At 45.1% G+C, this 11,394-nt stretch overlaps 1 protein-coding gene across 1 annotated transcript in view; it reads left to right on the plus strand.

Annotated features, from left to right (window-relative positions):
- Positions 1 to 11,394, plus strand: part of RARS2 (arginyl-tRNA synthetase 2, mitochondrial) — a gene marked incomplete at its 5' end in the record, with an annotated part of 36,541 nt that overhangs the window by 24,512 nt on the left and 635 nt on the right. The window contains 6 exons of the mRNA XM_010146025.1: positions 828 to 952; positions 6,208 to 6,275; positions 6,369 to 6,478; positions 7,502 to 7,597; positions 9,268 to 9,342; positions 10,223 to 10,286. Of these exons, the coding sequence (XP_010144327.1) occupies positions 828 to 952; positions 6,208 to 6,275; positions 6,369 to 6,478; positions 7,502 to 7,597; positions 9,268 to 9,342; positions 10,223 to 10,286 (538 nt within the window). The remainder of the gene's footprint in view (positions 1 to 827; positions 953 to 6,207; positions 6,276 to 6,368; positions 6,479 to 7,501; positions 7,598 to 9,267; positions 9,343 to 10,222; positions 10,287 to 11,394) is intronic.

Here is an 11,394-nt window from a genome sequence, read left to right on the forward strand (position 1 = left end):
GGAAAGAGCTTTTTAGAGAGTTGATGGCGTAGCTTCTGGGATATTCCGTGATCACATATTAAAAAATTACTTCTTGAAATATGATATTTTAGCAGAGATCTGGATCTGAGTTTGAATTGTGCTCCAGACTTGAAACGTCTGTTGCAGGGCAATGTATCCTCACTGTTATTTGTTGTAATTACTGATGTTGTTAGCAAGCTGAGCAAAGGTTAATAATGGATCTGCAGACTGAATCATACTCCTCTCTGACAGACTGCATATTTTTTGTGATTAAATATAGCCTTCAGGAGTATTAGTCTGCCTCCTTTCACAGTGCTTGAAGTTGAAGTTACCTTAGGTTATGGACCCAGAATAATGCTCGGGATTATTGTGAGCAGAAGCAATGAATGTTTTGTTATTAGCAATGATTAATTACATTTTTAGTTTAATGTGGCCACAATAGAATTATTATGACTCTCTTTCTAATCTTATTAACAGATCCGTGTTCCACAGTAATTTGATCTGTCTTCGTCTTGCCTCTCCTCAATTCATTACAATTTACTGCATTGAGTCCTCTGTACTAAACCTAGTAGCAAGAGAGGTTCCCACGAGCACAAAAATGACCAGGTTATCGTAATTCTGATCACAGTTTTCCCATAATATATTAAGTATGGAGCTTTGGTAGCTGAAATGGGAATTACTGATTATATCACCAAGCTTCCCACGTTGGAGTGCTATTTATTCAGCTGTTACTGCTTTTTCCTGGTACGAATCCAGCTCTGAATAAACACTGCAAACGTTTCTCTTGATTAAAATGTAATTTTGGGTCCTGCTGCTTCTCAACACAGGTGCCAGCATGTGTCTTTTGGTCTAGTTCAAGGGATGAAGACTCGGAGAGGAGAAGTAATTTTCCTGGAAGATGTTTTAAATGAAGTTCGCTCAAGGATGTTACAAAACATGGCTTCCGCAAAAAGTGAGCTATTTCAGGTCTTACTGATTTATTTTGACATTCTGCGTTGATCAAAAATGTGTTGTCTTCTCTACCCTGCACTTGTCCTTGCATCAGAATCATCACAGTCATATGCCCTCATTATATAAATAATATATGCCCTCATATCTCCCATAATATAAACAATGTTAAAATAATCCTTTGCAACTCTGAACTCCCTGAATTACAAATTTGCAAATTTTAACACTCGGTGAAATTACTCGATCGTGCTGTTGCACTGGGAAGGAAGTACCTGCCTTTGGGGGACAACAGTTGCTTTTTTCTGGAGGGCCAAACTAGTTAATAGTGGGTTTGGGGCTGGAGTTCAGGGAACAGTCAAATTTCATCTGGATTTGTAGCTCTAACAGTTTTCTCTGGCAGGATTGACTGTTGCTTGTCTGCAACTACTGCCTTGTCATTCTTCCAGCCTCATGACTGTTTCCGGAGTCCCCAGGAGGTCACTGCTCTGCGGCAGAACCTGCTGAAGGGGATGTTTGCCAGTTCCCAGTGAAATGCTGCCCCCTCTTGTGCTTCCTGGAGTTACATGCCGAACTGAATCGGTGGACTGATAAGGTTCAGTAGTGTGCATCTTCCTTGCTCTGCCTGCTCAGCTTTTTTTATCCAGAAAATTTTGCTTGTAGAGTGGAAAAGGGTAAGGGTCAGGCAGGCCGAATAATGGAAGGGTGACCCTCGATTTAAACCAGTTTTACTGCAAAGAGGAATGGAGCTTAGAACGTCAGTTTAAAGGTTAGTATTGTGGCTAAATGCAGTCCAAACGTTTTTTTCGTGCTGGACTGAACAACTGACACAGCAGAGGTACAGACCTATGTTCCATCGCAGAAGCAGTAGGCAGAACAGCTAAATGAAGCAGTATTTTCGGATGGCACTGCAGCATTACCCGGAGCTCATCCATTAGATCCTAAATTCTACCTGTGCTTGTAGAATTTTTTGAATTCTTGCCTTACTTCTCCTTTTTTAAATGAGAGATGGTAAATCCCTGACTCGTAGCAATGTCTTCAGTGTTTGAAAAGTGTTCAGATACACAGTAAAAGGTATTACAAACTTCTGAGTGTCATCAAAACGCTTCACTGTCATTGAAGAAATTTTGGGAGCTGAGCATCTCACAGCCAGTGCTAGCTTTAGAAATCACAACTGTGTGGAGCTGAGCTTGTTAGTTAAATACCTTTGTACGAACTGTTCTCTTGCTATTAGCTATGCACGGTTCTGCTATTTAATTTTCCGTTATTGGCATCCTTTTTCTTCCTACTCTTCTCAATGAATCTTCCTGTCCATATAAATCCTCTGTATAATGCCTGTTTCCTTTGCCGCTTTACTTTCGTTTAGATAGCTTTGTCTGTGTCTCATCAAGCATCTAAACAAAAGCCTGAATTCTGAGACAGTGTTCTGATTTGAAACAAATCTGTTAGAAAATGTAGTAATGTAATCTAAAGATATTTGGCTTTGTGAATGAATAGCCAGTCTGAGACTTCTCAGGGCTATGAACTATGCCCATGCTTTTCGAGTTTAGTCCTTTCTGAGGTTTGTAAATATCAAAGGTGTGAGTAGTGTGAATTACTCTCCAGGACTCCCGTTCTTGGCAGGCCCAGCCACCCCGTACCCGGGCCTGTGATGTCCGGAGGTAGAGCAGCGACTCTTTCACGGGCACCCCCTTGCCGTGGGGAAGGAGCTTGCGTGCCCTTGTGAGGTTGAGAGCTGTGCTGGTGGTGGCATGTGCCTCCGGTGGGGTCTCCCAGGCCAGACAGGTCTCAACTGAAGGGTCAGACAAAGTGTGTCCACGGGCAGGATGGGCTCACTAGCCTTCGGGCAGCCATCCTAGGAGAAGGACAACTCTGACTCCAAACCCAGGCAGATGGAGCTCATTTAGCCTTGTAAGGCATCCGTCATCTCAGAGAAGGATACTCTAATCAAACCTACGACCTGAGGACTTTGCTGTCACCGTCCAAGCTCGCTGGGCCCTGGCAGATGAACCTCAGGTGTAAAGGGTGGAGCCAGTTCCGCGCATGCTGCGCCTCACCTAAAAAATCCACCGCGCAGCCCCGAAGGGTGCACTCATCGCTTGCAGTGAGCGTGGGAAAAGCCCTTCCCAGATCTTCGTTCGCGAAGTCAAGCCACGATGATGATGATGATGAGTAGTGTGAATTACTCAAGTTTGTCTCACTTGGCTTTGCTGACCTGGCACAAGGAAACAGAAAAACAAAAGACAGAAGTCTGAGTGTACTAAAACTGTACTGGAAGACTATTTTAGCTCAAGTGGTGCCTTCAGAGAAAACCTGAATTCTCTATGTTCTGCTGTTAGTGGGCAGTCAGCTGGGACAGGAAGTCATAAGCTGAACTTTCCAAATGTAATAGATTGTGTTATACCAAAATAAAAAAATGCACTTGGCCCTTGGTAAAGTGGAACAGGTTTGCCTTGTAAAAGACTATGATAAGAATCCTCCTTTCTCTCCAGTAGAGACAAACAGGAGGAGGAGACACTGATAGAATGTGACCTGACTTTAAAAATAGAACGTGTCATGTATGTCAAAAGCATCACCTTTTTACTAGACGAAGTTGTGGGTCCAAATGCAAGTAATCGATTTCCCAGAAGATCCAGCAGCTAAATGCTGTTGTGCAGGCAAGTTTACTGTACTTCTGGTGAACTAACTGGAGCACCAGGTTGGCCCTGTGAACTTCCCTGTGAAACAGGAAATGGAACAGGCCCTTCAGTGAATTTCTGTACGCAAAAGCATGCTGCTTGTCTGCTCAAGAATATCTCTTGAGTGTGGAAAAAGCTGGAAATAGCTTTGCAGACATGTCTCTGCAGCTGTTCTGAGGACATTCTCTCAGACTCTCCCAGATTAATTAGGTTTTGCAAAGATAGATTTAAGTTCAATCTGTTTTGTGAGATGAGCTTTGGAGAGGTTCTTGACAAGGAGGTCTACCCAAGGAGAAAGGCAAACTGCCTGACTAATCTGGTGGCTTTCTATGATGGAGTGACTGCATCAGTGGACAAGGGAAGAGCTATGGATGTCATCTACCTGGACTTCTATAAGGCTTTTGCTACAACCCCCCCACAACATTCTTATCTCTAATATGGAGAGATACAAATTTAATGAATGGACTGTCAGATATAATGAATTGGTTGGGTGGCCATGTCCAAAGAGTCATGTGCGTGGCCCAATGTCAAAGGCGGAAACCAGTAACAAGTGCTGTCACTCATACTGGGTCCAATACTATTTAATATCTTCATCAGTGACATAGACAGTGGGATGGAGTGCTCCCTCAGCAAGTTTGCAGATGACATGAAGTTGAGTGGTGCAGCTGATGTGCCTAAGGGAGAGGATGTCAGCCAGAGGGACCTGGACAGGCTTGAGGAGTGGGCCTGTGCAAACCTCGTGAGGTTCAAGGTCAAATGCAAGGTCCTACATATTGGTCGGGACAATCCCCAGTATCAACACAGGCTGGAGAAGGAAGGGATTGAGAGGAGCCCTTTGGAGAAGGACTTGGGGGTACTGGGGGATGAAAGGCTGGGCGTGAGCTGGCAGTGTGCAATTGCAGCCCAGAAAGCCAACCATATCCTGGGCTGCATCAAAAGAAGCGTGACCAGCAGGTCAAGGGAGGCCATTCTCCCCTTCTAACTCCACTCTCATGAGACTCCGCCTGGAGAGCTGTGTACAGCTCCTGGGCCCTCAATATAAGACAGGGATGAGATGGAATGAGTCCAGAGGAAGGCCACAAAGATGATCAGGGGGCTGGAGCACCTCTCCTATGAGAACAGGCTGAGAGAGCTGGGGTTGTTCAGACTGGAGAAGAGAAAGCTCCAGGTAGACCTTACTGTGGCCTTTCAGTACTTAAACAGGGCCTGTAAGAAACACGGGGATAGTCTTTTCAGCAGGGCCTGTTGTGCTAGAACAAGGGGTGACGGTTTTAAACTAAAAGAGGGGAGATTCAGACTAGACATAAGGAAGAAATTTTTTATAATGAGGGTGGTGAAACGCTGGCACAGGTTGCCCAGAGAGGTAGCAGATGCCCCATCCCAGGAAACATTCAAGGTCAGGTCTGATGAGGTTCTGAGCAACCTGATCTAGTTAATGATGTTCCTGCTCACCACAGCAGGTGACGCAACTTTTAAGTGTCCTTTCCAACCCAAACCATTCTATCATTCTGATTCTATCTATATGTATTTGTCCTGGTATGAGCTAAAACAGAACTAGTTCTGTGCAGTGATTTTACTTTCTGGCTCAGTCTCTTTTAACTAGGAAACACAAGGACCTGTTGGAGTGGGTCCAGGGGAGAGCCACAAAAACAATCAGAGGGATGGAGCACCTCTCCTGTGAGGACAGGCTGAGAGAGTTGGGGTTGTTCAGCCTGGAGAAGAGAAGGCTCCAGAGAGACTTCACTGAGGAGCATTTAATGAGGCTTATAAGAACAAGAGAGGTTTTTTTACCAGGGTCTGTAATGATAGAACAAGGGGTGATGGTTTTAAACTGAAAGAGGTTAGGTTTGCACTGGAAGGAAGAAATTTTTTATGATGTGTGTGGTCAGACACTGGAACAGAAAAGTTGCCCAGAACAGTTGTGGTTGCCTCATCCTGAAAGTGTTCAAGGCCAGGTTGGATGGGACTTCGAGCAACCTGTTCTAGTGGAAGTTGTCCCTGGGAACTGCGGGGGGCGGGGGGGTGTTGGACTAGATCTTTGAATGCTCCTTCCAACCCAAACCATTCTGTGATTCTCTCAGTTCAGATTCTGTGAATATAGTCAGCAGAGATGTCTACAGTGGATGGTGTGAACACTCCCTAAATGTACATCTGAATGCACTGTTAGCCAGTGGAACAATTTTTGTTTGACCATATATGCCTCCATATCACTTGGAGGTTTTTATCAGTTTTTAAACCAAATCTAAATTGCTGTGTCATTCTCTTCCTGATCTTAAGAGATTTGCTGTCTGAATTGTGAGGAGGAATTCAGTGAAGTCTATCTAGCCTGTTACAGTGAACCCTTCTGACATAATCTGCATTACACATACCAGGGGAAGTGGGAAAAAGCCCGTCTGAAATAGCCGTATCTCCGCTTTTAAGGAAGATTTATATCCTGGACTTCTTGCTGTGTGCATCCTGACAATTTCTGTATTGCTAGCTCATGGTTTTAGAAGATCCTGTTTTATTGGCATCTCCCAAGTCCAAGCAAGTCCAAGACACTACTATGGACTTGAGATTTTTTTTTTTCTCTGCTTCTCTTCAGCAACCAAAGATATCGAAGACCCTGTGCAGACAGCAGAGAAAGTTGGTCTTGCAGCACTAATAATACAGGTAAGTCTGAGCTGCCTCTCGAGGTGTTTGCATCTTCTGTAAAAAGTTACAAATTGAGATGGATATCTAGGTGACATTAATTTATTGTTCCAGGATTTCCGGGGCCTTCTGTTGTCTGATTATCAGTTTAGCTGGGATCGAGCACTTCAGAGTCGTGGAGATACAGGCGTGTTCTTGCAGTACACCCATGCCAGACTCCATAGGTAGGAGGAGTGTTTGTATGCAGAAGTACAGCTTGACCTGTATTTTACCCTTATTGACTTACTGCTTTGACAAGCAGTAGTGTTAAGTCCTTCTCTGAATAAGACACACGTTCACTTCTTCAGCAGAGGTGTGAGTTTACAATAAGAATTGACGAGACCTCCCAGGAGAGCAAGCTAATTAAAATGAAATTTCCACCTCCTTTCCATAGGGCTGAGCTAACTGTCCACGTCCTTTCCCCGTTCCAGGAACAGCCTCTCTGTGAGGTTGTGCCGGTGATGAAGAGCAGTGGCCCTGGGTTTAAGGAAACTGATATTAAAACCAGAATTCCTGTACTTGTAAAATACACTAAATCACAGAACTTAGATGGTTTTAGCTACTGCTGTAGCTAGCGAGGGATTTTCTAACATTCCGTTATTTCCCACTGTTGGTGGCCAAGGTTAAAAGCAGACCCCGTCCTGTTGACTCAGGTCAAACACCTGACTTGTTTAATTATGTTTTTAAAAGAATTTTAGAAAAGTTCAGTTTGAACAGTTTTAGCAATTATAATGATCTTTCGGAGCATTTTTAATGCAGACTTGGATAAGTATTTTCACAAGAAGATGTGAGATCCGTGCTTTTAGTAGCCACACCAGCCTCTGTCTGAAGCAATGGTAATAGGAGATGGTGTTCAGGGAGAGCGTGCAACCCTTGATCCCTTTCTGTAGTCTGTTCCTTGTACTCCTTTATCATCTGGGTGTTGATGGTGCTAGGGTACTGACAACCTCCCTAGCATCCCTAACCACCTCCTAGCATCAGCTTCTGGACCTGTTGTCCGTGCTTATCCTAATCCTTTTGATACTGAATGGCTGTCACAAATTTTAATTTTTTTATCTTGGGTTGAAGTCAGCTAGTCTGCCTTCGTGTTCCATTTAGCTTGAGCAGAAGATGCCCTTTTTTTCTTAAAAACACAAATTACTATTTTCTTCTTCAGCTTCACTAAGAAGTTTTTCATCCAACATATGCGTTTCATTCTTATATTTTAGCTTAGAACAGATGCATGGGAATGAGCAGCTAACAGACATTAATGTGGCGTGCTTGCAAGAGCCAGATGCCATCTCTGTTCTTCAGCATCTTCTCAGGTTGGTCTAGTTTTCTTTCCAAATACCAGTTCCCTTAAAATAAACCCCTGGATTTGCTGCCAGCCTGTTGAGCAGGCACAGTCTGCATGCTCCCAAGAGGAAAAATGGCTCTTTCAGGCAATGGGTCATATGCTGGGTCATACTGATGTAGCTCTCACCTGAAATCTCCACTGACTTTAGAAGCCATGAGGGAAAAAGCAATATTTGGAACATGCTCTGTGTGCATGAGCCTCTTAATTATTTCTTGTCTTCACAACAATATGCTAAGCTCTCTATAAGTAGTAGCTGCAGATTTGCTTGGTCCTTCTTGTTCTGTTTTTGTCATGTGAGAAAGGATAGAGGACGTGCTCCTGGGTGAGGTGAAATGGAGGATGTGCATGCACACTCAGGAGCTCAGTGTTCTTCAGAGCGACTGAACATACACAGTACCTCCTAACTGAGGTAATGTTCTTCGTTAATTCAGTCTTAAAGTTGAGCGGTTTCTGTTTTCAGTATTTCTTAGGCATGTGATTAAAATACGGAGACAGGGTAGTTGTCCGCATTGTACAGCCTGTGGTAGAGTTGGAAGTAACTGGGGCTTTCAGAATTCCTGGTGAGAGGTCCTGTGTACCCTGTTGTGTGCTGCACACTGCCAGAGAGTTAACTCCTCTGGCCACCCTAAGGCCTTCTTGAGGGCATCTGAGCACCCCCTGCCTGGTGCGATAGCTCTTACGTGACCGCTGAGCCCTCATTATCAGAGATCGCTCCCCAGTTCTGCTGCAGTTTGCCTTTAAAAGAGGAAGATCCCAGAGAAGTTCAGCTTGGGCATGCTGGCAGGGGTGGGCCTGTAGCTGAGCAAGGACCAGGCAGTCCACTCCTACTTCAAATTTGAAATCTCTTCATAGAATGGTTTGGGGTGGAAGGGACCTTAAAGATCGTCTAATTCCAATCTGCCTGCCTTGGGCAGGGACATTGTCCACTAGACAAGGTTGCTCAAAGCCCCATCCAGCCTGGCCTTGAGCACTTCCAGGGAGGGGGCATCCACCACCTCTCTGGGCAGTGTGTTCAACCCCAGCTGTGTCGGGTACTTCCTGCAGGCTGTGAAAAAGAGGATGTGCACAAGTGGACAGCAGAACATAGGAAGAAAAATCATGGATCTCCATGACTGTGCTTGTGTTATCCAGTTTAATGCTGTCTTACAAAAGTTGATTCATTCCAGGATTATGTAAACCCACTTTGGTTTTGTCTTTTCTAATGTTACAAGATGCCCTTCAGCTGCTTGGAATTCTAAGCTGCATTTACTGCAGGCAGCATCCCCTGAGGGACTATTTTGATTGCCTTGGTTATTTAACGCATGGTTTTTGCTCCTAGGAACTTCCCATTAGTGTTGAAATGTAACACCAGACATAACGTTCCAGGAGGAAATACAGCTCTTGTGTTCTCTTTGCTCTAGCCTGTCTCTCTGAGCTCTGCCATCTGCAGGGTGTGCATGATGAGGAGCAAATGAGGAAGAAATAATCAATTGTGTGCTCATTACATGGCTTAGGTCTGGTTCAGGAGATAGATAGTTTTTGTTAATTCTGCAGTCGTGGTTGTGTGTTCGTTCTGACTTAAGCAAGTCTGATAGGCCTTGTATCTGAGTATGCCTTCCTGCCACTGTAACACCAAACGATCCTTTTCTTTCTTCTCAGGTATGATGAGGTCCTTTACAGATCTTCTCAGGATCTGCAACCCAAGCACATTGTCAGCTATCTCCTCACGCTTAGGTAAGGCCATAGCTGATACTGATGTCTCCTTCCAGTAAGAACAGGTCTTCCTGAGCTGGCTCTGCAGCCCTCACATCTGCACTGCTTTGAAGAGTAAAAACAGTAAAAGAGTAAAAACAGTGGGAAGGTGTAAATTTGTGGGACAGTTTCTCTGGAGCAGGAAAGGTATATAGTAGGATATTAAATACCATAATAGAGATCGAGGTTGGAACCAGAAACAAAGGAGCCAGGAGCCTCCTCAGAAAGATTGCTTTCAAGAAAAAAGGATCCCGGTGTCTGAACCTGAAATCATGCTGGACTAATCATATCTTCAAGAGCAGATTTGAGCTGGTAATATGCTCTCAAATCTCAAAATTTCATCTAGGAAATTTTGTCCACTGATCTCAGCCTACATGTTGAGATGGACAAAGGGTATTATTTCTGTAAGCCATACTGCACACGTGACCTCCATAGGGAGGGCCCCCTAGGGACCTGGCTGAGTGAACAGCACAGCGACACGCTGGAGCAGACTTGCTGGAGGAAGCTGAAGAGTCTGTGTGTGGGGAGGGCTTTAAGAAGTTAAGGAAAACTGTGTAAGGAATCGTGCACCTTGGGAACGGCAGGGCAGGTTTCCAGGACCAGTTTTGGTGGACTTTTGGGGGGGGGCAGTGGAGAGATTGTTTGGGGGTTATTTCACAGGCATTAAGCTGTTGGTGGCGTGGCCTAACAACATGCAGGACAGAAAACCATGCCTTCCCTCAGCCAGCTGAAAGAGGCTGTTGGAGGTAAGTCCCTGGTGTGCTGCAGTTGTGGCTCTTCCAGTTCTGCTGCTTTCTGTAGCCCATAGCACTGAGTCCAGAGACTTGGTAGTGCTCACCACTCGCCCTGTTTTCCATTTTAGCCATCTTGCAGCTGCGGCGCATAAAACCCTTCCTGTGAAAGGCAGCACCCCTGAACTAGCCCAGGTACGGCACAGCATTGTTAGGTGGCTGGAGTCTGTGTAGGGTGTTCTGGTGGAGTGGCTTTGCCAACCCAGCAGTGTAACTGCTCGGGTGAACGTGCAGCTGCAGGCGCCCCCCGGAGCCCCCTGAGTTTTGGGAAGGCAGAGATGCTGTCGCAGCTCTGCCTGGTCTCCTAACACAGAGTGCTCCACAAGGAAACCTGCTCCAAACCCAAACCAACCCCTTTCCTTCTGAGCTGTTAAAAAGTACACATCTGAGCACTTAACTTGCTGGTTAATGTCCGATGGTTTCCTTTAGTGCGAAGACCAGAGAATTAGGAGAGAACTGAATCTGTCTCCTCCCTCTTGCCACCTACACATCCCAAGCTGGCTGTATGGCCTTTCTGGCTAAAGTACAGAGGCTGACAACTGTTAATGCGCAGTTCCAAAGACATAAAAATTGTTGTCTACAGATCTCCCAGGAAATACTTGACCCCTTAACTGCTCGGTGAATGATATGCTAATAACATTGCCTTTCTTATTTTCTCTTTCACCTGTTGGTAGGATGTCACATTTAAGTGAGCTGTGATGTGGGGGAAAAAATTGCAGTGGAATTGAAGGAGCTGCACTCTGTGTTTGAGTTTAGATGCTGTAGGTGTTCCTGCCTTTGAAGATGGACTAAGACAGTCCAAGCTACAAGGAAAACTTCAGTTCCTTATCCTATAAAAAAGTATATTTCTAGGTATCTTAGTGTGACAGCTTTCAAGAACTGTTCTGTTCAAGCAAGGTCGATAGAGCCCTTCCCAAACAGCCAGCTGAGTAACAGCCAAGACATTGTCAAGGAAAAGTGAAGTTTTCAGAGCAGCCTGCAGTTGCTTGACAGCCTCTAACCCAGGCACAGTGACAGGAGGGGTTCCAGCAGTATCCACAGGCTGTAACAGCCTGCGGGGCATGAAAGATTTTCACTGCTGGCTCCTTTGCAGGCATCTTCTCTGGTCACTTCGCCCCGAGTGTACTAGACTAGGCTGGACACCCCTTCCCCAATTCCCTTTGTTGGCAAGTGTCCTTCTGCTGACACTGCGATGGGCTGTCAACGGCTGCTGTCCGTTTTGTCAGCAATTTTGCGTTTCCTA

The sequence above is a fragment of the Buceros rhinoceros genome, unplaced genomic scaffold (genome assembly GCF_000710305.1).
Source record: "Buceros rhinoceros silvestris isolate BGI_N320 unplaced genomic scaffold, ASM71030v1 scaffold1252, whole genome shotgun sequence".
NCBI lineage: Eukaryota > Metazoa > Chordata > Aves > Bucerotiformes > Bucerotidae > Buceros > Buceros rhinoceros.